Source organism: Marmota monax, unplaced genomic scaffold, assembly GCF_021218885.2.
Source record: "Marmota monax isolate L192 unplaced genomic scaffold, Marmota_monax_Labrador192_F-V1.1 WCK01_AAM20220418_F8-fsc00028, whole genome shotgun sequence".
Classification (NCBI taxonomy): Eukaryota; Metazoa; Chordata; class Mammalia; order Rodentia; family Sciuridae; genus Marmota; species Marmota monax.
The window spans coordinates 3,403,399-3,427,129 of NW_026694779.1; the positions used below are offsets into that span (position 1 = coordinate 3,403,399).

At 47.7% G+C, this 23,731-nt stretch overlaps 2 protein-coding genes across 6 annotated transcripts; both read right to left on the reverse strand.

Moving 5' to 3' along the window:
• Nucleotides 1-9,255, reverse strand: Creld1 (cysteine rich with EGF like domains 1). 2 transcript variants are annotated; one of them, XM_046425732.2, is made up of 11 exons: nt 9,082-9,255; nt 8,409-8,601; nt 8,083-8,165; nt 4,562-4,672; nt 4,159-4,250; nt 3,276-3,452; nt 3,097-3,192; nt 2,088-2,171; nt 1,820-1,915; nt 1,467-1,601; nt 1-684 (listed from the first exon to the last, which is right to left on the reverse strand). In XM_046425732.2, the coding sequence occupies exons 2-11, from the start codon at nt 8,580-8,582 to the stop codon at nt 470-472; spliced, it is 1,263 nt and encodes a 420-aa protein (XP_046281688.1). In that variant the 5' UTR covers nt 8,583-8,601; nt 9,082-9,255; the 3' UTR covers nt 1-469. The 2 variants fall into 2 exon arrangements, with proteins under 2 accessions (XP_046281688.1, XP_046281687.1); XM_046425731.2 differs by having other exon boundaries at nt 8,824-9,252.
• Nucleotides 9,256-9,404: 149 nt separating this feature from the next.
• Il17rc (interleukin 17 receptor C) lies at nt 9,405-23,724 on the reverse strand. Of its 4 annotated transcripts, none has more exons than XM_046425723.2 (18): nt 23,417-23,724; nt 23,106-23,127; nt 22,539-22,691; nt 22,212-22,286; nt 22,008-22,117; nt 20,353-20,464; nt 19,976-20,020; nt 17,394-17,506; nt 17,148-17,207; nt 15,400-15,454; nt 15,138-15,319; nt 14,994-15,044; nt 13,810-13,855; nt 13,534-13,655; nt 13,227-13,286; nt 12,482-12,530; nt 10,310-10,405; nt 9,405-10,069 (listed from the first exon to the last, which is right to left on the reverse strand). In XM_046425723.2, the coding sequence occupies exons 1-18, from the start codon at nt 23,519-23,521 to the stop codon at nt 9,438-9,440; spliced, it is 2,088 nt and encodes a 695-aa protein (XP_046281679.1). In that variant the 5' UTR covers nt 23,522-23,724; the 3' UTR covers nt 9,405-9,437. The 4 variants fall into 4 exon arrangements, with proteins under 4 accessions (XP_046281679.1, XP_046281678.1, XP_046281681.1 ...); XM_046425722.2 differs by having other exon boundaries at nt 17,394-17,533; XM_046425725.2 differs by lacking the exon at nt 19,976-20,020.
• Between the last annotated feature and the right edge of the window lie 7 nt (nt 23,725-23,731).

Below are 23,731 nucleotides of genomic sequence, written 5' to 3' on the forward strand. Positions count from 1 at the left end.
TCCATTTTCCAATACTTTTCTTTATTTCCTGAGATGGATAAATAAATGGATGGCTGAGGGAGATGGGGTGAATACAGAAAAGGAGCTGGCAGCATGCAGCTGGCAGGAGAGGGCTGTGGCAGCCCTGCCCCTTGTGGGGACCCCTCTCATCCTAGGCAGGAGCCAAAGTTCTCTAGCAACCACCACGAGGGGAAACCTTTCAAATTCACAATACTGTTGTGAAGGCTGCCCAGTCCCCCCTCCCACCCCTACAGGCAAAGATTTCATGAGATCCAGCATCAGGGCTACTTCTTCACCACAGGGGCCACGCCTGCCCAGGCCTGAGAGCCTGTGCTCCTCCATAAGGCAGGAAGGGGATGTTAATCCCACTTTCCAAAATAAACCAAGCTGCCCTGAGTGACTATCTGGAGAGAGGCCCAACAGTGGGGGCAGCCTGGGTGGGAGGAGATCCTACATGTGGTGACAGGGATTATCTGCCCTTGATGAAACCCTCCAGCACTCGGTCACTGCGCTCTGACAACCAGTATCCAGTCATGGCTGCCACAGCCCCTATGAAGATGGCAGTGAACACCAAGTCACCCTTAGCGGCAAGTGTGGCCAATGCACAGATGATGACACCAAAGAACATCTGCTGCAGCACCACCAGCTCATCCTCTGTCATTTCTGAGAAGAAGCCCGCCGACTCTGTGGAGGAGGAGAAGATGCAGCCTGTCATTCCTACTCCTGTTCCTGGCAGTTCCTGGAGCTATCCCAGGACTCCCACATACTCAACTGCTGCCAGGCCTGCACAGCACACCAGGCACACAGCATTGTTTACTGCTCAGAATGACTCCACATGGGGCAGTTACCCCAGTCTTGCTAAATGGAAAGCAGGCTCAGAGAGATGGAGGGGCTGGTCCAAGGCCATGCAATGGGCGAGTTGGGGGCAGAACACATACTATGTGTAGTCCAGTTCCAGTGCCAGACCATCCCCATTTGAATCCCAACTCTGCAACCTGCTTGCAATGTGGGCTTGGGTAGGTTGTTCCGCCTCTCTGCCTCTCTGCATCTTAGATTCCATATACATAAAATGGGGATGAGAATCTGTATGGCCTTGGGTTGTTTCAAGGAGCTAAATAATACATTTCGTGTGCTTGGAACAGCATGTCAGACAAGATAAGAGCTGTGGAAGTAGTCCCTAAGGTCACGGCTGTAATTACTCTTCTCACATCTCCAGCCTATGGCAGCTCTCAGGCACAGGGGACAGGGACTGGTGCCACTGAACAGATGAGGAACAGGCTTAGGGAACAGGGTGACTTGATCCCAAGTTCAATTTTCATTCTTCCCTGGGAGGTAAAGCTACTAAAAGCCAAGTTGGACAGAAGATGCAGGGTCCAGAATTCAGTGCAGCCTCCTAGGGGACTGAGTGGCAGTGGGGATGGGACAAGAGCTTATTCCTGCTGCTGCCAACTGGAGAAGGGGCTCACCTGGGATCTGTTCCTTGACGCAGATGCCCTCTACCTGTTTGTAGCCCTCAGCACAGATGCAGCGGTAACCCCCTTCCGTGTTCTCACACTGCTCGTTCTCTCCTGGACACACTGCAGTCTCACACTCATCCACATCTGGTGGGGGGAGAATGGGGAGGGGTCAGAGTGCTGACTGCAAGGCCCCCCCATGCAGCACCCTGACTCAATCCCATTCTCGACCTGATATTTCTCTCTGTTGCTGCCCAATCTACATTCCACCTGCTTTCCTTCTGCTCCCTGCCTGTATTCCAGCCCCTCTCAATTCACGGTGGACAAGGCCCTCCCAGATGCCGGTCCCATCAGAGAAGACTCACCGAGACACTTGGAGCCCACCTGCTGGTAGCCAGGACTACACTTCTTGCAGCGGCCTGGCCCTGCTCCCATGCAGCCCAGGCAGGCCTTGGCGCAGTCTAGGGAAGGGAGAGACAAACATGAAAGCTGCCCCTAGGCCTGGGGAAATGCTCCAGAAGAGGAGGCCTAGGGGACTCCAGCCTGAGAAGACAGAATTTTGGAGGGAGAGGCATGCAGCAGTTCCTCCTCCCCTCCTCACACTCACATCCCCTCCACAGGACAGACACAGACCTCGGCACTCATAGGAGCCTTCTGTGTTCACACAGAACTGGTCAGCCCCGCAGTTGGCTCGCTCAGTGCCACACTCGTCGATGTCTGCAGAGATGGAAAGGGTGGGAATTTCAATCCTTATTTAATTAATCAGCAGGGAAACCGAGGCCAGAATGGTCAAAGAATAAACTTGCTTAGGATTATGTGCTGTGGCAGAGACGACAAGCTTCCCACAAACAGAAGTAGAGGTGTAGCTAGACTCAGCTGCCCATGCAGAGACTATGGTTTCCAGCCTGCCTTGGAGTTGAACGTGGCCCTGGGATTGACATCCGAACAACAGGATGTAAACAAAAGTAATGTACTCCACTATTGGCCTGGCCTTAAAACAGTCTTCCCCTTCTCACTTACTAACGTCCGGACATGGATCTCAGGGACCTGTGACTCAGCATAAACACACAGATAATGCCCAAGGGGAGGACTAGGTAGTAAGAAAGAAGGAACCGGGGTCCCTGAGTGACTGTGACAAACAGAGCTTCCCTGCCAGACTGGCCCACTCACTTCAGGACTGTAATATAAAACAATAAATAAATCTCTACATTCTTCAAGTCACAGTCTTTTGGGAATCTTTCTATTACAATGGCTTAGTCCCTCTAAGTGGCAAAGCAGGAACCAAAATAAGTATTGAACCCAGGTTTCCTGACCCTACATTCAGTGTCCTTGTTTCTCTGGCTAAACATTCTCCAATATTCAAGACTTAGCCAAAGTGACACATGCTCCAGGAAGCCACTGATTTCTCACCACTACCTCCCCTGAGCTGCATCCCAGACCACCCCTCACCAGACACAGGTCAATCTCCACTGGTTACTTTTCTGCCTTCCCAGCCAGGGTGAGATCTCCATGAAGATGAGAACTGTGTTGTCTAGCTCAGGCACCTGTGTTTGTGTGTGTGTGTGTGTGTGTGTGTGTTGAAAAAAATGAAGCCAGGCCCTGCCCACCCAAGACCACACAGGACCACACAGGCCCCACTTACCTACACACTTGAGATGATGCAAGGCCCAGCCCTTCTTGCATTGCAAACAATTTGATTCCTCGGGTCCCGAGCAACGGGCACAGGGGCCAAAACAAGCTGGGTGGAATAGGTGTGGTATGAAGATGGGCAGGCAGATGCCCCTTCTGCCCTTGCCCACCACCACACAGTTGGTTACCTACCCGAACATACCAGATGGCTGGTGTTGCGCTCTGCCTCAAAGTAGCCAAGGCCACACTGGCCACAGGCCTCACCCCCGTAGCCGGCTTGGCAGTCACAGTGCCCACTGCCCCCTCGTGTCCCTTCCCCTTCGCACTGCCCGTAGCCGCCACAGGGCCTCTCTGTACCCCCAGGACAAGCTGTGGGCAGACACCAAACTGGGTGAGACCATATATACCACCTTGACATAGAAGAGTATATTTTGCATAACATCAAATACATTTGGAGAGGAAAGTTTATTTTAATGATTACATATTTGGTCATAAAACTGCACAATCTATATCCTATTGTAGAACACATAGCTTGTTAAAAATCTTTTTCCCCCCTTTGGGTAGTGCTGGGGATTGAACCCAAGGCTTCATACATGGGAGTCAAGCACTCCACCACTGAGCTACATCCCTCCCAAATCTTTTACAGAGACTGAACTGACCATCTTAGTAGCTCCAGCCTTTTATCTTCAGGAGCTGGTGGTAAGTTCAGCTCTTGTGTCAGTTCTGGGGAGGGGCATCAATGGTGAATAATCGGGGTTCAGGGCAACCCCTGCTCCTCCCAGGAAGGTAACTTAGTCTGGTCTGGCGCAGGAAATGAAGAGGGCAAGGGAGCTCTCTTGATAATAACCACAACTTGATAATAACCACAACTGCATCTCGCTCAGTCTAGCCCCTGTACATTTTTTCAAAGCCTAACCCACTGATTTGCTCATCTTACCTGCTCCTGAGGCAGCCAAGAACTGATACTCAGAGAAGTTATCTGAATAGCTTCAGCTCACAAGGAGGTAGAGAAAGAACTGAATCCCTGGCCTTAGCAAATCCCTCCCATTCCCCAAGAGGAACTTGAGAAACTCACGAAGGCAGGAGGGCCCAAAGGTGCCAGAGGGGCAGCAGAGCTTCAGGGAATCTGAGCAGAGCCACTGGAAGAGATCCGGGGCTTCCTGCTGCCTGAGGCAGGTTAGGTAAAAGGGAGGGGATTCTGAGACAGTGTCAGAGGTGCTGCTCAGCCCCCTACTGCCCACAGAATCTCTGATTCCACCCATCTTGGCCATAAGGCCACCCAATCATGCTCTTATCTGGCAAGGAGTTAAACAACCTCAGCACGGGAGCTTGGGTCCTCCAGCAAGTCCTTGGAAGATCTGGGGTTGGAAGACACTGAACTGGGACACGCACACAACCCTATACTTCTTGGCCAAGCTAAGATTTTGCCACCAGGCCCTGCCTGTAACCTACTCCCGGAAGGCCTCCATGTCACTCACTTGTGAAACCACCAGCTCTCCACCAGCTCTTCACTCAGCTCCAGCAGGCGGTGGCACTCAAAGTCTGACTTGCTGCACACGCCCTCGAGCACCTCTACCAGGCGGGTCTCACTGTAGGAACAAGGCAGGGTGGTCAGAACATGCTCTGCCCCATCCACCAACCTCAGATCTCTCTAACCTTCCTGTTCTGTGACAATATCAAAGGAGAGGCCATAGAACATAATGGAAGGGATACTGTTTATGGTTTTAAATCTACTTGTGTGTCCTTGGGCAAGTCACTAAACCTCTCTGAACCTGTTTTTCTTATCTGTAAAATGGGGGCAATACCTTCCCTGCAGGTTTGTTAGATGACATCTCAGTTTCTGCAAGTGAACAACAGAATATACCCTTGCTGAGTAGATACGATTAAGTATGTATCATAGGACTGACTGAGAACGTAGCTCAGTAGTAGAGTGCTTGCCTAGCATGCTTGAGGCACTGCCAAAAAAAAAAAAAAAGTGTGTGTGTGTTTCATATAACAAATGTTGGAGTGGAACTGGAGAAACTGGGAACCCTTCTACCCTATAGGTTGGAATAAAAAATGGCACAACTAGGGCTGGTGCTGTAACTCAGTGGCAGAGCACTTGCCTAGCACATGTGAGGCACTGGGTTCGATCCTTAGCATCACATAATTCTGTCCATCTATAATTACAAAAAAAATTTTTAAAAAAATAGAAAAAAGGCACAATTAGCAGGGCATGGTGGCGCACACCTATATTCCCAACAACTCGGGAAGCTGAGGCAGGAAGATCACAAGTTCAAAGCCAGCCTCAGCAACAAAGCAAGACCCTACGCCACTTAGCAATATCCTATCTCAAAATAATAAATTAAAAAAGGGCTGGGGATGTGGCTCAGTGATAAAGTGCCCCCTGGGATCAATCCCTGGTATAAAAAGAAAAAAAGAGCAACCATCATGATAAAGAAGATTCTCAATAAGTTAACAATGGAGCCATCATATGACTCAGCAATTCCTCTCCTGGGCATAAACCCAAAAGAACAGAAAACGGGTGTTTAAACAAAAACTTGTACATAAATGTTCACAGCAACCAATCTTTGTAAGAGCCAAAAGGTAGAAAGAACCCAAATATTCATCAATGGATAAATGTTTAAACAAAATGCAGTATATCCATTCACTTATTCAGCCATAAAAAGGAATACTATACTGCAATATGGATGAACCTTGAAAACATTATGCTAAGTGAAATGAGCTAGACCCCAAAAGCTATGAAATATACAGTATGATTCCCAAGGAACCACAGAAATTTCTGCTTCAATAAGGCAGATTAGTGGAAGTGAAGAATGAGGAATGACTACTTGGAGGGTATGGTTTTTTGGGTGGGGGTAATGAAAATATTCTGGGTCAAGCACTGTGACACACCCCTGTAATCCCAGCTCCTTCGGAAGCTGAGGCAGGAGAATTGCAAGTTCAAGGCCAGCCTTGGTAATTTAGGGAGACCCTTTCAGAAAATAAAAATGAAAAATACTAGAGATGTAGATCAGTGGTAGAGAGCCCCTGGGTGCAAGTCTTAATAGTGGAGGGAAAAAAAAAAGGTCTTGAAATAGATAGTGGGGATGGTTACCCAACACTGTGAATGTACTAAATGTTCCTAATAGTAAATTTTTTATGTGTATCTTACCACAATTTTTTAAAAATTAATGTACAAAACTTGATGTACTGTGTATTTAAAAAATTTGGCACAGTGGTTGGCATATAGGAGGTGATTAAAAAACAAAACAACAGAAATAACCCAGGAGTCACTATAGCCAAGGGGTCATCTTGGCCAATCCCCTCATTCCTAAATAAGGAAACTGAGGACCACTGAGGAAAAGGAGATTGACCATCATAGAATACCAAACCCTTTTTTTTCTTTTTTTGGCTATACTGGGGTTTGAACCTAGGGTGGTTCTACTATTGGAGCTACATCCCCAGTCCTTTTTATTTTTTATTCTGAGACAGATTCTAATTAAATTGCCCAGGCTGACCTGAAATTTGCAATCCTCCTGCCTTAGTCTCTAAAGTTGCTGGGATTACAGACATGCACCACCTGGTGCAGCAAAACTTTTAATCTCTGGTGGGCATCACAATATAATCTTTTAACTCTTTCCACAATCCCATGAGAGAGGCAAAATAGGTGTTAGTATACCTCTCTTACAGGTGAGGAAACTGTGGCTCTCAGAGGATAAGTGACCTTTCCAAGATTACAAACTGGTAAGGACTGACAACTAGGTATAACTCTAAGTCTTCATTGACCCCTTCTCCATCAGATTTTGAAAAGGTGAAGGTAGCCAGGTGTGGTGGTGCACAACTGTAATCTCAGCAACTCTGGGGGCAGGAGGATTACAAGCTTAAGGCCACCCTCAGCAATTTAGCAAGGCCCTAAGTAACTTGGCAAGACTCCATCTCAAAATAAAAAATAAAAAGTGTTGGGGATGTGGCTCAGTGGTTAAATACTCCTAGGTTCAATCCCCAGTACATAAAAAGAAAGAAAAGGCAGAAAGCCTAGGACGCTCAGGTCCGGCTTTCTGAATCTTCCTTATCTTCCTTGTGGCTTTATGTACTGACTATATGTTGACAACCCTCAAATTCCTGTTTCCAGTTTCTACCTCTCTCCCCTGAGATACAGAGTAGAATGGAGTCTACTTGGATGTGTAGTGGACATCTCAGCCCAACACCTTCAAACAAAGTGCCTGATCCCACCTCTCCCCTAAATCTTCTCTGTAGTCTTACCATTTCAGAAAACACATGCACTATTCACCCAATGGCTAGAGTGTTTTATTCTAGTTTTCTCATACCTCCATAATAAATCTATCAATGAGTTCCACTTGTCTACCTGCAAAATATACCCAGATTTTGACCCCTTGTTACCATATCCACCACCAGATGTCACGCAGGCTCATGCTGCATTCATGCCTAGGCTGTACTTTAGCTTCCCAAAGGAGTCTGTTTCTTCTACCCTGGCCCCTGTTACAGCAGTGTTAATGATCTTTTCAAGGAATAAATAAGACCACATCACTTCTCTACTCAAAACCTTCCCATTACACTCTGAACAGAATCTAAACTCCTTTCTGTAGCCTTCAATGCCTGGACCTCTGTCCTGAATTTTCATCACCCTCCCTTTTGCTCACTACATTCCAGCCATTTCTGACATAGATCAAGATCAGTCCTACCCTGTGCCCAAATCCCTTCTCAAACTTTCACATAGCTTGCTTCTTTACTTCAGGTCTCTGTTCAAATTTCACATCTTGCCTCCCACCCTTCTGTAGTCTACCTTGTTGCTTTTTTTTTTTTCATTGACATAATTTACTCATTCATTTCTCATCTCCTCTACTAGAACTAAAGCTCCATGAAAACTGGACTTTGCTTCTTTGTTTACTCTTGTACTAAAGATGTTCTGCGATATTCACTGAGTAAGTGCTCCCCAAGAGCTCCAAGGCTGAGATTGGGAGACAAGAGTACACTCCTCCCTGGCCCAACCCGTTACCTGTCTTTGTATTTAGACAACTTTTCTTCTTCCCAGGCAGTGTTTCCACCTCCAAAGTTGTCCCGGATAGTTCTCTCCAGGCCCTGGACATGAAGACATTTAATAATAGCTAAGTACAGAGACTGACACATTCTAGCACTTTACTATCTAACTGACCAGGAAACTAAGACAAAGACAGGCAACTTGCCTATGGTCATCCAGCAACGAAGTTTTAGTAAGTGACCAAGATGTGAATCCATGCAGATGTGCCTCTGAGAGCTTCCTACTCACTACTGCTGTGCTATAATAGCTGAGACCCCCACCCTCAAGGCTGTTGGTGCACCAACCTTGTTGAAGCTGTCGACCAGTGCCCGGCAGGTATGACAAGGATGGGGTTCAGGTGGGGGAGAAGAATGGGGAAGAGGAGAGGGCTGGAGACAGACAGGACCTGGGAGACTGAGGAAGAGGCTCAGGCCCCAGAGCAGAGCTGGGATTAAGTCCTTCTGGGACTGGGGGGCCATCTTTTCCCAGGTTGAGGACCTGCAGATAAGAAGGGGTGAGGAAGGTTCACTGGAGAAGTCAGGTTCCAGGTGAGAAAGGAAGGGTCGGTTCTGAGGTGCCGCAGGGCAGAGAACCAAGGCCTGCGTAATTATCAGTAAAGGAAAATAAAGTGGGGTATTAGAGAGGAGGGAGTGGAGTTGGGTGGAGAAAGAAGCTTGCTTAATCTTCAATTCCAGAAAATAAATAAATTATCCCCGTTACCGTGGGGGAAGTGGCCGGAATCCTTGGCAAAGGGACAGGAGTCAGCCCATTGTTTTAGGGTCCCAATAAGAGTTATTAGGGGTCAAATCCGCAGAATTAAGGAGAAGGGGTCGGATTCCAAATACTGGGAGAGAGGAGGCCGGATGGGCGGTCTTGGGGGAGGAGTCTGGAACCCCAGTCCTGGGAAGAGCCCGGATCCGGATATGAAGAGCAGGGGTCAGGTTGGGAGCCTCGCAGGTAGGCAAAGTCACGGCTCACAAGTCGGCAGGGGAGGATCCAGGCCCGCCTAGACCGCGGAGGAGGGAAGAGCAGCTACAGCCCAGCCCTTGGGCGCCGCCAGCGACGTCTCGTCAACGCCACGGCCACCACCGCCTGCGTAAAACGTACAACCTTCACCAGCGCCGCAGTCCGGGAGGCGGAGCCTGCCTCCCAGCCAATAGCGCCGGGCCATGTGCCATTGCGTCACCCCACGATAACCAACCAGAGGCGGCGACGGGCTGCACCTGTCTTGGCTTTAAAGGGCCGCGGGGTTAAAAGAGGACTTGCCAGCCTAGCTGCTCCGCCACAGAGGCACGTGTGGGTAGTGACGATAGAAAAATAGCGTCTGCCTTTATTCAAATCCAGTTCCCCGCCCCAGGCTCCATCCCACGCCTCAGCTCCGGGGCTCCCGGGAACTGTAAGCAGCTGTCCAGAGCGGGCTGCAGGGCCTGGGACACTTGCTCCGCCCACTCCTCCAGCCGCCGGGGATGTGGGGCGCTGGGCCCCTGTAGGGCGCCTGCGAAGTCCAGCAGCTGGGAGGGCAGTGAGAAGACCGGCACTGTGCGGAACAGGTCGGGTACAGCGTCCAGGTGGAGCAGTCTGTCGAAGCAGGCCCCGACGTAGCGACCCGGCGCCCGGCCTTGGGAGAAGTCTGGCAGTACGCAGCTGAGCGAGGCGGCGAAGGCGTCGTGCGGGCCGTAAGCCCCTGGGGCCGCAGCTGCACCGTCCTGCAGCCACTCTCTGCACAGCGCCACGGCCCCAGGCGAGAAGAGCAGGACCACCACACCGCCCTCCTGCAAGGTCTGGCGCCGCTGTGCGTGCAACCAGGCCAGGGGACCCTGAGCGCTGAGCTCACGGCGGCTCCACAGGTCTACGGCCACACGCAGCGACAGCTGGCTCAGCGCCGATGCCAGCGCGCCCACCAAGCGCTCGAAGCCCACATCATCAGCGGAATAGAGGAGCAGAGCCGCGCGGCCCCTAGCGGCCACTACGAGAAAGGACAGAGGTGTGGGCAGAGATGAGAAAGCTAGCGGCCTGGCCTCTGCGTGCAGTCAGTCCTAGGCCACGCACACTCACACTCACCCCCCAAGCAGAGGTCCTGCTTCCAGAGCCTCAGCCACCCTGCGAGGGAGAGGGCCTAGGCAGCCAGTGAGCTCGTCCGCCCCTTCCCTCGGGGAACTCTCAAGCCCACTGTGGCCCTCCTCCTGGGGAGCCGGGAAGCTCTCACCTTTCACGCGATCCTTTTTTAAAAGGAGGAAGAGGATCAGCGCTGCAGTAAAGAGAAGGAAGGCCAGCCACGCCAGGACCCAGCGCTTGTGGATATCTGAGAAAGCCAGGGAAGAAAACGGCTAGTTAGAAAACCTTACACTTTCTTTTTCTGTTTAGTTTGTTTGTGTTTTGTTTTGTTGGTATACAGGGGATTGAATCCAGGTGTGCCCTGCTGCTGAGTTACACCCCCGGTCCTTTTTGTTTTTTGAGACAGGGTCTCACTGATTTGCTAAATGTTGTGGAGGCTGGCCTCAGGTGCAAGCCACCATGCTCAGCAAAATCTTACACTTTCACCCCACATCACAGAGGTGAAAAACAGGCGTACAGAAATGATATGATTGAAAAACAAAAAGTAAAAATAGTAATAAAACAAAAAGAAATGAAGTCATTGCCAAAAACACATAATCAAAGCCAGTGTATTAGCATAACTCCATCTATTTAGGCGAACCTCTGTAAGTGAATTTACATTCTGCCTCAGTTTTTGTGGCTGTAAAATTGAGATAACAGCAGTACCAACTTAATAGAGTTGCACATGAAGTGTTTATAGGATGCCAAGCATTGTACGTGCTCAAATGTTAGCTAACATTGTCCCCTAAGCCTACAGCACTCTACCAACTAAGCTATATCCCCAGCCCCCCCAGTCCATCTTTTTTTGCTTCCAATCCATTTCCTCTGTGGCATCTTCAAAGATCTTTTTAAAATATACATTTTTAGGGCTGGGGTTGTGGCTCAGTGGTAGAATGCTTGCCTAGCATGTGTGAGGCCCTGGGTTCCTTTCTCAGCACTGCATATAAATAAATAAAGGTCTATTGACAATTAAAATATATATTAAAAGAGGGCTGGGGCTGGGGCTCAGTGGTAGAGGCTCTGGGTTCAATCCTCAGCACCACTAAAAATGAAATTAACATATGGTGTCCACCTACAACTAAAAAATAAATGTAAAAAAAAAATTGTAGGGGCTGAGGTTGTGGTTCAGCGGTAGAGCACTTGCCTAGCACATGCAAGGCTCTGGGTTCGATCCTCAGCACACATAACAACAAATAAAATAAAGGCATTGTGTCCAACTACACCTAAAAAAAATTTTAAAAAATTGTAGCCCTAAGTTTTAAAATATATATCACATAAAAATAAAGATATTATGTCCAACTAAAAAAATAAATATTTAAAAAAGAAAAAATTAAAAAATATGTATACACATTTTATTATAACCCTTCAATAAAATGGAAGCTCCTGCTGCTGTAAATATAAAACCTAAATTCCCTGCCTGGCCTCTGCATCTTCATCTCATGACAGAGATCTGTCTGACCAGGACCTTCTATCCATACTACCTTGGAATTTCTCAAGAAAAGTATCTCATAGTCTTCATAAAAATGTATTCCTGTTCCCATCACCTAGGTCAGCCTTCAGAGTGTGTCTAGAAACTTCTCTGAACCCCTTATCTCACGTAGGTCTCCATTATATGCATTTACAGCACTGAACATTTTAGAGGGCTTCTATAACTTCAATAGCTCACCCTATTGTAAGCTCACACTTTTGTGAATATTCAGTAGCTCATAGTTACTAATTGTAATGGGTTATTTGGCTTATCTTTTATCTTCTTTTACTGGGGGCAGGATTGTATCATTTTAGTGATGCTGGCATCCCTGTAAGCACTCATGTATTTTGTGGTACTGGAGATTGACCCAGAGGTGTTCTACCACTGAGTTACACCTCCAGTCCTTTTTTGTTTTTAAATATTTTTAGTTGTAAATGGACATAATACCTTTGTTTGTTTGTTTTTGGTGTTGAGGATCAAACCCAGTGCCTCACAGTTGCTAGGCAAGTGCTCTACTACTGAGCCATAACCCCAGCCCACCTAGTCCTTTTTAAATTTAAAATCTTTCTTTTTTCTTTTTCTTTTTTAAATTTTGAGACAGGGTCTCACTGAATTGCTGAGACTGGTCCTGAACTTGCAATCTTCCAGTTCCACCACATATGGCTCATGATATTTTTTTTTGAATAAAGGAATGACCCTCTGATTTATCTGAGTGCAGGGAAGGACAAGGCCATTGCATGTGCTGTCTCAGGAATGGTCCCTGTCAAGATTCTAGCTCCGAGTATGCAGAGGAAGGGCAGCTCTTGTAATACTCACACTTGTCCATGGGGCAGGCCCATAGTGCTCCCAGGTCACCATCCCACAACTGCAAGACACAAACAACCAAGTCCAGAACCTCCTTCCAGGTTGGTGTTCAACATCCACCAGTTTCTGGCCAGCCTGGGCCATGCAGATTTCCCCCCACACTGTAAGTTTCTGCACTCTACTCTGCACTTTTTTTTTTAAATATTTTTTAGTTGTTGACTTTTATTTGTTTGTATGCTGAGAATCGAACCCTGTACCTCATACATGCTAGGCAAGCATTCTTCCACTGAGCTACAACCCCAGCCCATAATCTGCACTTTAAAAAAAAAATGTTTTTTTACTTGTAGATAGATACGATACCTTTATTTTATTTATTTTTATGTGGTGCTGAGGATCGAACCCAGTGCCTCATACATGTGAGGCAAATGTCTGCCACTGAGCCACAACCCCAGCCCATACTCTGCACTTTTTAAAGCTATCTACTCTCTAGGTGGATTTCCTCCATGCCAAATCTGACCCACAGGATGAGATCCTTCCTTGAAACTCTCTCTGGGTCCCCAAACTTAGCACTGTGGGTGTAAGTATTGGTTTACTGGTCTCTAGCCAGTGGTGAACTCCACAGAGATAGGAACTATGCTTCTTCTACCCTTAACCTCTCCAAGGCTAGCTGCAAAAGAAATACAAATGATAAGTGAGGACTAGCTTTAGGCCCATTGCCCTTGGGCATTAGGGAAAGGCCCTTTTGCCATTTACTCACCTGCAAACACTGGCCTGACTGCAGATCTTGTATTAACTGCTCTCCAAGGCGAGCTGCCCTCTGCCAAGAAAGGAATGGGGACTGTCACCTGGGGTCAGAACCCTGGGGAAACCACCAGGCTGCAGATGGGCAGAATTGGAGTGGGAGGCCCGCTGGGAGAGTTGAGAGGCCACAGAACACACATATGAACACATTCACACATCCATCCCCCAAGACTAGCACAAGCCTTGACACAACGTGTGTGGAGTGAAAATTTGAAGTCAGGTGAGATAGAGCTGGACAGATCTATGCCTCCACTATCCCTCACCGTGGAGTCCCGACTGGGCAGGGGAGTACAGCCACTGGGTTCTAAGGCACAGAGTGATCTGTTGTCCTGGGGGCCTCGTGTGTCCACTAGCAGCATATCATCCTTGAGGGGCCCTAGTGAGTCTGGGAGGAATGACAGGTGACTGTGAACAAGATTCAGTCTTTCTGGGAGTTGCCCCTTATCCCCCTCCCATGCCCTGACCTTCACCCCCAGCACCTCCAGGGTTCACCCTTATTACAGTGGCCTGGTCACAGCCTCCCCATGGGTCCCACTCACCAGCCCACAAGCACTCTTGGAGCTGCAGCTTCTTCCAGCTGCTCACCTGCTTGGAATTAAGGGCACAAGAAAACAGAAAGCCAAGGCCAGAAAGGACAAAAGAGAAGGGGCAGACAAGAGTAAGCCAGGTTGGAATCTGCACTGTGGAGCTGAGGTTGGGCAGGTCTGGTTTCAAAGTTCCTTGGTTAGGAGTAATTTCATCTTTCTCAGTTTCAGCCTTGCAAAGTCATCTGCACTTAAGGGCTTGATGACCCTTCAAGCTTTTTTTTGCGGGGGGACGGGTACCAGAGATTGAACTCAGGAGCACTCTACCACTGAATGACATGTCCAGCCCTTTTTATGTTTTGAGACAGTATCTAAGTTGCTGAGAGTTTTGCTAAATTGCAGAGGCTGGCCTGAAGCTTGTAAGCCTCCTGCCTCAGCCACCTGAGTTGCTGGGAGTACAGGCATTAATCACCACACCTGATCTTAAAGCTCTTTTAATGTCCTAACCAAGCACTTTATTACATTCCCTTCTCAACCAAGTGCCTTCTCAAAGAGAAGGTTCCATTCTTACCTGACAACCCCATTTATAATTGCAGCCCCAATCCTTCACCTTTTACTGGTAGTGTTTGTATTCCACCTTGACATACTTACTATGTACTTTAATTTACTCACTATGGTATCTTATTTGCCTTTCTCCATCGGAAAATAGGTTCTATGTATGGGGAGGGAGCATTTTTTATTTTGTTCATTTGCAGATCACAGGGCCTAAAACAGTACCTGGCACAAAGTGGATGCTCAATAAATAAATCTTGAATATAACCACCCTTTGAAGCTGTAGAGCAACCTATTCTACAAATGGGGAAATGGGATTATGAGAGCAATAATAAAAGCAACTTATACTTATTGAGTGTTTGGTCTGTGCCAGCCCCTGAGGCAAAGCACTTCTCTCATTTCATCCTCATAACAACTCGAGGAAGTAGTTATTATCATCTGCATTAAACAGATGAGAAGAATGACTTTCAGAGAGGTGAAGTGCATAGGGTCCCATGCACTGCTGAAGTCCACTGGGGGACTCCCAAAGAGGAAGCTGGTAACTACTATGCCTTAGGGGCTGAAGAACAAAGTACAAGCAGAAGACTGACTTCTGTGTCTATGTGGTGTCTGGCCCCAAACCCAGTGCTCTGGTATCCCATTCTGACCTGGACACAGATATTGGGGTGGCCTTTCAGCAACGGGAACTCGTTGGCCTTCTGCAAAAAGCAGGGAAGAGGTCAGGTGGTAAAAATGAACTCCTGGGTTCCCTCCCATCCCCCACCCTGGGCACTGCCCTTGGCCTTGCTTACATTCACAGTGACATTCTCCTGGGGCAAGGGCGGGGCAAGTGGCTGGCAGGGGCCACCATCCGGTGTCCACCAGCACAGCACCACCTCCGCAGGCAGCGAGCAGGGCGCGTCTAGCCGCCAGGTCCGCGGGGACAGCAGCCGCAACCGAGTGGCGCGCCAGAGGTTTCGATGCGCGCGGGGGTCTGCAGGAGGGCATGAGGGTCAAGTTGCTACCGGCTTGGTTCCCCGCTGACCCCAATCTCACCTCTGGATATCTGCTTACCCTCCTTGAAGGGGCAGAAGCTGGTCCTAACAGAGTCGGGCTCCAGGGGCCACACCTGGAAAGAAAAAAGGGATGCTCAGCTCTATTCAAATCACCCAACTCATTCCAGCCCTCTACCAGCCAGTGCCAGGGTCCTCTGCTAGGCACTAGGGACACAATCACTCAGCTGATATTTTATAAGCACTTACCAGGTCTTATCAACCCTTTACAAAGCTCTAGAGATGCAAAAATTCATTCTGTCAGCAAACACTCTGCCGAATACAGGCAATATCTTCATTCAACAATTTTCCCCCAGTGCTGGGGACACCTCCTAGGCAAGCACCTTTCCTCCCAGCCATACCCCAAGCCCTTTCAGTAGATTTTTTAAAGAGCACCTATTATTTTATTCATCAAACTTTTAATTAATGTTTTGAACAACCAATAATAAAAATTTAAAAAAAAAACCTTTTAATTAAGAGCACCCACTATGTGGTTAGGCATTGTGTGTGGCAATGAGGACAGTTAACTTACAGCAAACATTTCCTTCTTAAACATCTGCTATGTGTCCTACCTCTGTGCTAGGCAGTAGAGATTCATTTATTCATTCATTAGTTAGCACCTACTATATGCCAGGCCCTGTGCAAGGCTCTGGCAAAGTTATCATATTTAAATTAGATAAGCTTTGCTTGCTTTCAAGGAAATCACAAACTCACAGTAGTAGTCACAATAAAATATGTACATAAATTAGTAAATAAATCAATCATTTTTAAGTATATATTGAGTATCTATCGTGTAGAAGAAGCAGCTGATGGTTGTCCAAATATGAAAAGAAATGATACATAGACAAGGAAGGAAAGAGGAAGTACAAGTGGATTTGGAGCTAGGAGAGGCCAGGTGGTTAGAGAAAAGCTTTGGGAAAGAGATGCCATATGAGCTGGGAAAATTTGGTTGTAGGGAAAGAGGTAAGGGAAGTTCAGAGAGAGAGCAATGCCTGAGCAAAGGCACAGAGGTGGTTGTACCTCGGTAAACAGCTCCACTGGACATACCAAATTCCTATAAAGGGGAATCGTGGGGAACACCTAGTGGGGAAGGTTCAACTGGGGATTGAGTATGGGGTCCAAAATGCCAGAGAAGTGATGGGAAGGGAGATGGGGCTGGAATTATTAAAACAGTCTGGCAGAAAGATGACAGAGGCCCAAACTGAACTGAGATAGAAGCAGGGAGAAAGAGAATGAAAGACACTAATGTGGAGAGGTCAGATGAATAGGACCTGATGACCAATTAAATGTACAATCAGAATTTAAGCCAGAATGTGGTGCACTTCCTTCTAATAATAGCCCTATGAAGTTGGTACGATTATATTTCCACTTTACAGATACAAAACAGGCTCAGAGAGGTTGTGACTCCTCAAAGATCACACAGCTAGCAAATGACAAGAGCAAGGATTGAAAATAGTCTGAATCCATAGCATATACTCTACTCTCCTTGTGAGCACAAAGAGGGAAATTAAGGAACAGAGGAAGGCTTCAAGTCGGAGGTGATGTCTGAGTGGACTATGGAGCATAAGTAGGAGTAATATGGATGGAGGAACAGGAAGAGCATTCTAGGTATATTATAGGCAGAAGATATAGCACAGTAAGGGTCAAGGGAGGAGGAGTCTCTGCCTCAAAGAACAGTACGGAAGATGGTAAGACCAGGAAGGTGGCATCTACCCTCTCAACATCTTCCCAGTCCCCTTCTCCTGGTGCCCTGCTAGACTTTGCTCCTACCTGAATACAGAGGCAGGGAAGTAGGTCTGTATGGTTCAAGGTAATGGTCTGTGGTCCAGTCTGTGGGAAAAGCATAAGGAGAGAAGTTGGAGAAAACAAGAAAATCAGACAAGTAAAAGTTCCCCTATCAATGTTCCCTTGCTTTGGGTGTGTCCTCTTCAAGGATCCCCTTTGGTAAGACATGCATATTCTTAGTATAAGCACTGGCTTGGACTGAAAATGGACTCAGAGAGGGAAAGGCCTCACCAGGTTTCTGTGCCACCAGGGCTTGGGGGGACCTTGGACCTGATTCCAGTACAGTAAGAGGCTGTAGTGCTGCTCCTCAGAAACGGCCAGCACCAGGAGCACACTGTCACCATCTGCAGACACATTGAGCCAGGGCAGGGCTGGTGGGGGAGACACAGGGAAAGAGGGCAGCTTAGACTTCCTTCACCTCTGCTACAAACCTAAGCTTGGGCCATACTTACCAACTGACCCTTTGGTCTCCTTCAAATCTCTTACACTAGGAGGCCCTTGCTTTGGGTGTGTCCTCTGCATCTCCATTTCAGACCAGACTTTGTCCCCAGCCACTGACTTAGGGTCAAGCCCATAGAGGTCCCAGTATGTGATCTTGGGATAGCTCTTCTCCCTGCTTCTTCTTCTGCAGCCAGTTGGATCCTATAACCACTATTAAACAAACCACTTTCCTCTTCTCAGAACCCATATATGGTCCTCCCCTAGAGCTCCCAGTAAAAGATGGAGTCTTTACCCAATCTAGATACTGTGACCTCTCTAACTTCATTCTCTAGCACTTATGTCCTTAATTATTCTGCTGCAGACACACTGGCCTCCTTACTACTTCTTAAATACACCAGACATATTTCCACCCCAGACCCTTTGCACCAGCTATTCTCTCCCCATAGAACCCTTGTCTCTCAAATGGCTCCTCCATCACCTCCTTCACTAGAATGAGGTCATTCCACTGCTACAAACCCCAACCTTCCTATCCCGCCTCCTTGAATTTTATTCACAGCTCTAATCACCATTTAACTTACTGTCTACTTCATATCTCCATGTGTTTATTGTGTCCTCCCTTGCCCCTACCCCAGTCCCGCTCCCAGCTCCATAAATCAGGGAGTTTTGTCAGTTTTGTTTATTGATTTATCCCCAATGTCTGGTGCAGAGTAATTATTCAGTAAATATCTTTTGAATAAGTGAAACAATGTCTATTGAATGAATCAAGAAATGAAATGCAGGATGTGCATCTGTGTTTTCAAAGCCCTGGTGCTGATGGATCTTTATGGATTGCCAAAGAGGCAGGCCAAGTTTAAGGAAACAAAAAGAAAATGAAGTTGAAAAAGTTTAATAGTTAAAAAAAATCATAATTAATCCCAGTGGATTGGGAGGCTGAGGCAGGAAGATCATGAGTTTAAAGAGAGCCTCAGCAACTTGGCAAGACCCCATCTCTAAAAAAAATTATAAAAGCACTGGGGATGTGGCCCAGTGGTTAAGCACCTCTGAGTTTAATCTCTGGCCAAAAAAAAAAAAAATCACAGTGTTAGCTGGGCATGTTGGCGCATGCCTATAATCCCAGCCGCTTGGGAGGCTGAGGCAGGAAGATCACAATTTTAAAGTTAGCCTCATAAACTTAGTAAGACCCTGAGCAACTTAGTGAGACCTGCATCAAAATTTTAAAAAGGGGGGTTGTAGGATGTAGCTAAGTGGTTAACCCTCCCCCCATTCAATCCCCAGTACAAAAAAAAAAAAAAATCACAGTGTTTAAATCTTTTTTATAATAATTTTTTTTTTTTTTTTTTTTTTTTTTATTGTTGGCTGTTCAAAACATTACACAGTGTTTAAATCTTGATCTGGGTTCCAGTTATGCAAGTGTGTGTATGTAGTGTGCAAGTGTATATATATACACACAGACACACACACATATATACTTATATATGTACATATATATAAAAACTTACTGATCTGGACATTAAAATTAATGCACTTTACATACCTTTCTATATGTATGTTATACACAGAGAATAAAAACAAAACAACAGCCAGGCATGATGGTACACATCTGTAATCCCAGCAGCTCGGGAGGCTGAGGCAGGAGGATCGTAACTTCAAATCTACCGTCAGCAAAAGTGAGGCACTAAGCAACCTCAGTGAGGCCCTGTCTCTAAATAAAAGTACAAAATAGGGCTGGGGATGTGGCTCAGTGGTTGAGTGCCCTAGTTCAATCCCCAGTACTCCCCCACAAAAGGGAAGGGGGTGGCGCTGAGGATGTAGCTCAGTGGTTAAGTGCCCCTGGGTTCAATCCCTGGTACAAAAAAAAAAAAAAAAGCAAAATCCCGGGCTGGAGCTGCAGCTCAGAGGCAGAGCACCTGCCTAGCATGTGTGAGGCACTACTGGGTTCCATTCTCAGCACCATATAAAAATAAACAAAAAGGCCATCTACAACTACAAAAAAAAAAATTTAATTAAAAAAAAAAAGCAGAATCCAAATAGTGCACACAGGAGAGACAAATCAGAAACTTGCCTTTCTTAGCTCTTATTACAGGTTTATTATAATTGATATATGGATGAGACCACCATAATCTTGACAATGCTTTGGGCCTCTAGATGTTACTGGTATGAATAAATATTTGTTATAAGTGAGAAATCAATTTTGTTATTTCCATTGCCTGGCACAGATAGCAGCTGCCGTACTTCATGTGTTATGAATGAATGAATGAATGAATGGGCTCTGTGAGTGTGGCAGGCCAGTCTGAAGCTAACTCCAAGAGTCCCTCACATGAACTCCAAACCCTGCCCCTCCCTCTTCCCAGCCCAATGGCCCTAGCCCCTACCCCAGCAGCTCTGGATGCTGTCCCGGACTTCCAGCCCCCTGCAGTCTGGAGAGAGAGATCACAGAAATGCCTCCAGTGGGACTGGGCACCAAAGACAGAAAGGGGGGCAATCCAACCCATGGGGAACACCCTGTCCCCTAAATACTACCCACATCTATCCAGTGCACAAAGCTCTTCCAGAGGGGCCGGAAAACTGTGTCACATGGGGAGAGGAGGCCTGAGGGACTGAATCAGTCCCTTGAGAGGATGCAAACCCAGACTCCTGCCTGAGATGAATGGTGAATGGGAAAGAGGGTAAAAGCAGGAGGGGAGTGCCTGGAGGGGACAGAAACTCGGAAGCTAGGATGTGGGGCTTCTGAGGTTCTGCAGGCACTTACCAGGCAGCTGCTCTGTGATGTTGAGTTCTTTCTGATACCTGGGCTGAGTATAGGACCAGATTCGTACCTCAGCTCCCACAGCAGCCTCAAAGCAGTCAAAGACTACAGAGCCCTGTGAGGAAAGGGTGGTAGAAGGCTAGAGAGAGGCCCTGGTAAAGGGCTCAGAATCCAGACTGAGGGCTTGGGCTTCTCTGCATGGACCACTCTGCTCACCACCTGCCTTTCCTAACCAATGACTCCATTGTACCAAATACCCTGAAATCTACCATCAGAGTTCCCACTGAAGGTCTCCAATTCTGAAGCAAACATCCTCTGTGGCAGCGTGGGCAAGGCAAGAATGGGCTCTAGCTATCCCAGTCCCTGCCCTGACCTCTGCTGGCTTGGACCACTTGTCCAAAGCTAAGCTGATGAGATACCCAGCACAAATGTGGCTCACCCCTCCCTATAGAAGTGGTTCCAATACCCAGTGCCTCAGTAGGACTGTGGTGGGCTAAGAATTTCTCCCATTTTACAATTTTCCAGCTGGGGCCTAGGTGTGCAGGAGTAGTCATAGAGTTTGAGTGATCTAACTCTAGCAAAGAGCTCTTGGAACCATGTGTGATGTCCTGAGGCGGGGAGAAGTCCCAACACCTTCAACCAGGTGTATATACCATGGGATGGCAGGATTATTATTCAAGAGTTTGGAGAATTGCATGCAGACTACAAACTACCCCTCTCCAAGCCTCAGTCTCTCTATCTGGAAAATAAGGGTGATAACAATGCCTCGTTCATGGGGGATAGTTCTCAGTATTACAAAAGAAAGGAAAAAAATTATTGATATCCTTCAGCACTGGGTATTATACAAAGTATATTACAGATAATAATTTATTTAATTCTTAAAACAGCCATATGCAGGGCTGGGGATATAGCTCAGTAGGTAAAGTGCTTGTCTTGCATGCACAGGGCCCTGGTTCAGTCCCCAGCACCAAAAAACCAAAACAAAGAAAACCCAGCCGTATGCAGTAGGACTATTTTTTTTTAAAGTAGTAACCCCCCAAATTTATTTATTTTTGTGTGGAACTAGGGACTGAATCCAGGAGCAGTTTACCACTGAGCTAGATCCCCAGGCTTTTTTGTATATTTTATTGAGACAGGGCCTTGTTAAATTGCAGAGGCCAGCCTTGAACTAGTGATCCTCCTGTCTTAGCCACACTAGTAGCTGGGATTACAGGCAACTAAGAAAAAAGAGAGAGAAAAAAAAAGAGGGGGGAAGGAGGGAGGGAGGAAGGGAGATGGAGAGGAGGGAGAGAGGAAGGAAAGAAAGAAAGGAAGGAAGGAAGGGGAAAAAGAAAGAAGGAAGAATGACAAGAGAGAAAAAAACATAATGATAAACCACTATACACATAGTAGAATGGCTAAATTTTACAATTATAATACCAGTGTTGACAAAGACGGGAAGCAATTAGAACTCCCATGTACTGCTAATAGGTATGAAATAGTAGAACTCTCCTTGATAGTTTTTCATAAAGTCAAACATATGAGGTAGGATATTCTCATCCCCATTTTACAGACAGAAAAACTGAGGCACGAAGGGAAATAATGCTTATGAAAGTGTTTTCTAGAGTTCATATCTAGCAGGTGGTTAGTCTGGTTGTGAGAAGGAGGGTTTCACATACCACAGACTGACCAGGTTGCACCAGGGCAGCAGGCGCTTGCACCTCCAGCAGGACACAGCGGGTAGTAGGGTAGGCATGGAAGGACAGCACGACTTGGGCCTGCAGAGAGGCTGTGAGCAACAGGCAGGTGTCAGGCAGACCAGGGATGTGGGCAGGGACCAGGGACCCTGGTGAGGGCCAGTTGGGCCAGCAGGTTCTTCTTACCATTCATAGGCTCCTCAAGCTCCAGGTCAGCTGCTCCTTCAAATTTTTCTTCCTCTCCAGGCTCTTCCCAATGCTCTGGAAGGACCAGAGAGCAAGGACCAGATCAGATCCCCAGCTCTGGGCTGGCTTTAGGCGTGGCTTCCTTCTAAAAATTCCAGTGCTGAGAAGCATGGGCTAAGCCTCGAGAGACCAGGTGGACCTTGGGGTCCTTTGGCCAGTCATCTCAACACTGAAGATGCTTATTACTGCCCGACATACTCCCTGGCTCTCATGCCTGCGCTAGACATGCTGACATGTACACTTGCAGTCTCAGGATGACTCACTCACCTTGCACGGCCAAGTGGACAACCACACGTACACATAGGTCACAGTCTGTCTCCTGGTGGCACCTCAGCACTAGCTCTGTCTGCAGGCGCGTGGGCACCAGCACAGGGCCTGGGGTGGACACGATGCTCCCAGGTAAGCAGAGCACATCACCATCTGTTTATGAAGGGTGGGGTGGAAGCTGAAGTTGTTCAGAACCCAGTTTAGTTGAAACCTACATCCCAGAGCACCAAGGAGCCCAGCTCTTCCTGGGATGAGGGTGAGCAGAGTAGGCATGGGGCTAGGAAGGTTTCTCTCCCTTTCATCAACATGGAAAGTTCTTTTCTCTATAAAAGAAGAAATACTGCCGAGCATGGTCGCACATACCCGCAATCCCAGTGGCTTGGGAGGCTGAGGCAGGAGTACCACAAGTTCAAAGCCAGCCTCAGCAACTTAGCGAGGCACTAAGCAACTCAGGGAGACCCTGTCTCTAAATAAAATTCAAAAAAGGGCTGGGGATATGGCTCAGTGTCAAGTTTTCCCCTGAGTTAAATCCCCAGTACCAAAAAAAAAAAAAGTGGAGATACTTACCCCAGAGGTGGCAGGAGAGGCCCTTGAAGGGAGGGAAAGTAGAGTCAGAATTTATACCCCCAAGTCTAAGCAATGTCCCCTGCCCGAGACCCCTCCACCTCTTTCTGAGGCTCTCTATCTCAAGTCTCCCTCCAGAAGAAGACGGGACCAGCCCCAGCCCCCTTCCTATTCTTCTCTTCCCCCATCCATACCAGACAGACCAGCCAGGGCAGTTCTGGTGGCAGTGGCAGTGACAGGAGCCAGACTAAGGATTTGATGAGCCGTAGCCTGAACCCTGAGCCTCCCCAACCGTCCCAGGGCCTCCGACTCACCAAAGAACAGCGGGCAGCATCCTGAGGCCCCACAAACCTCTCCAGAGAGACGACCATGGGATTTCGGCCCAATGCCAAGGACAGCAGGAACCAGGGCACAGGCATCTTCCAGGTGCCAGGAAGCACCCAGGCCTGGGGCCCTGTCCTGCCCCCCCCACGGGGGGGCAGACACCCTATCCTAGCCCCCACTCAGCCCAGTGTCTGTGGGCAGTGGAGCTGGAATCCCTCCCCAGCCTCAGGGGTCCCAGCACTTGAGAGCTTATGCGCTCCCACTCCTGGGAGCCCTGACTCCAGTCCCAGTTCCAGCCGAGTGCT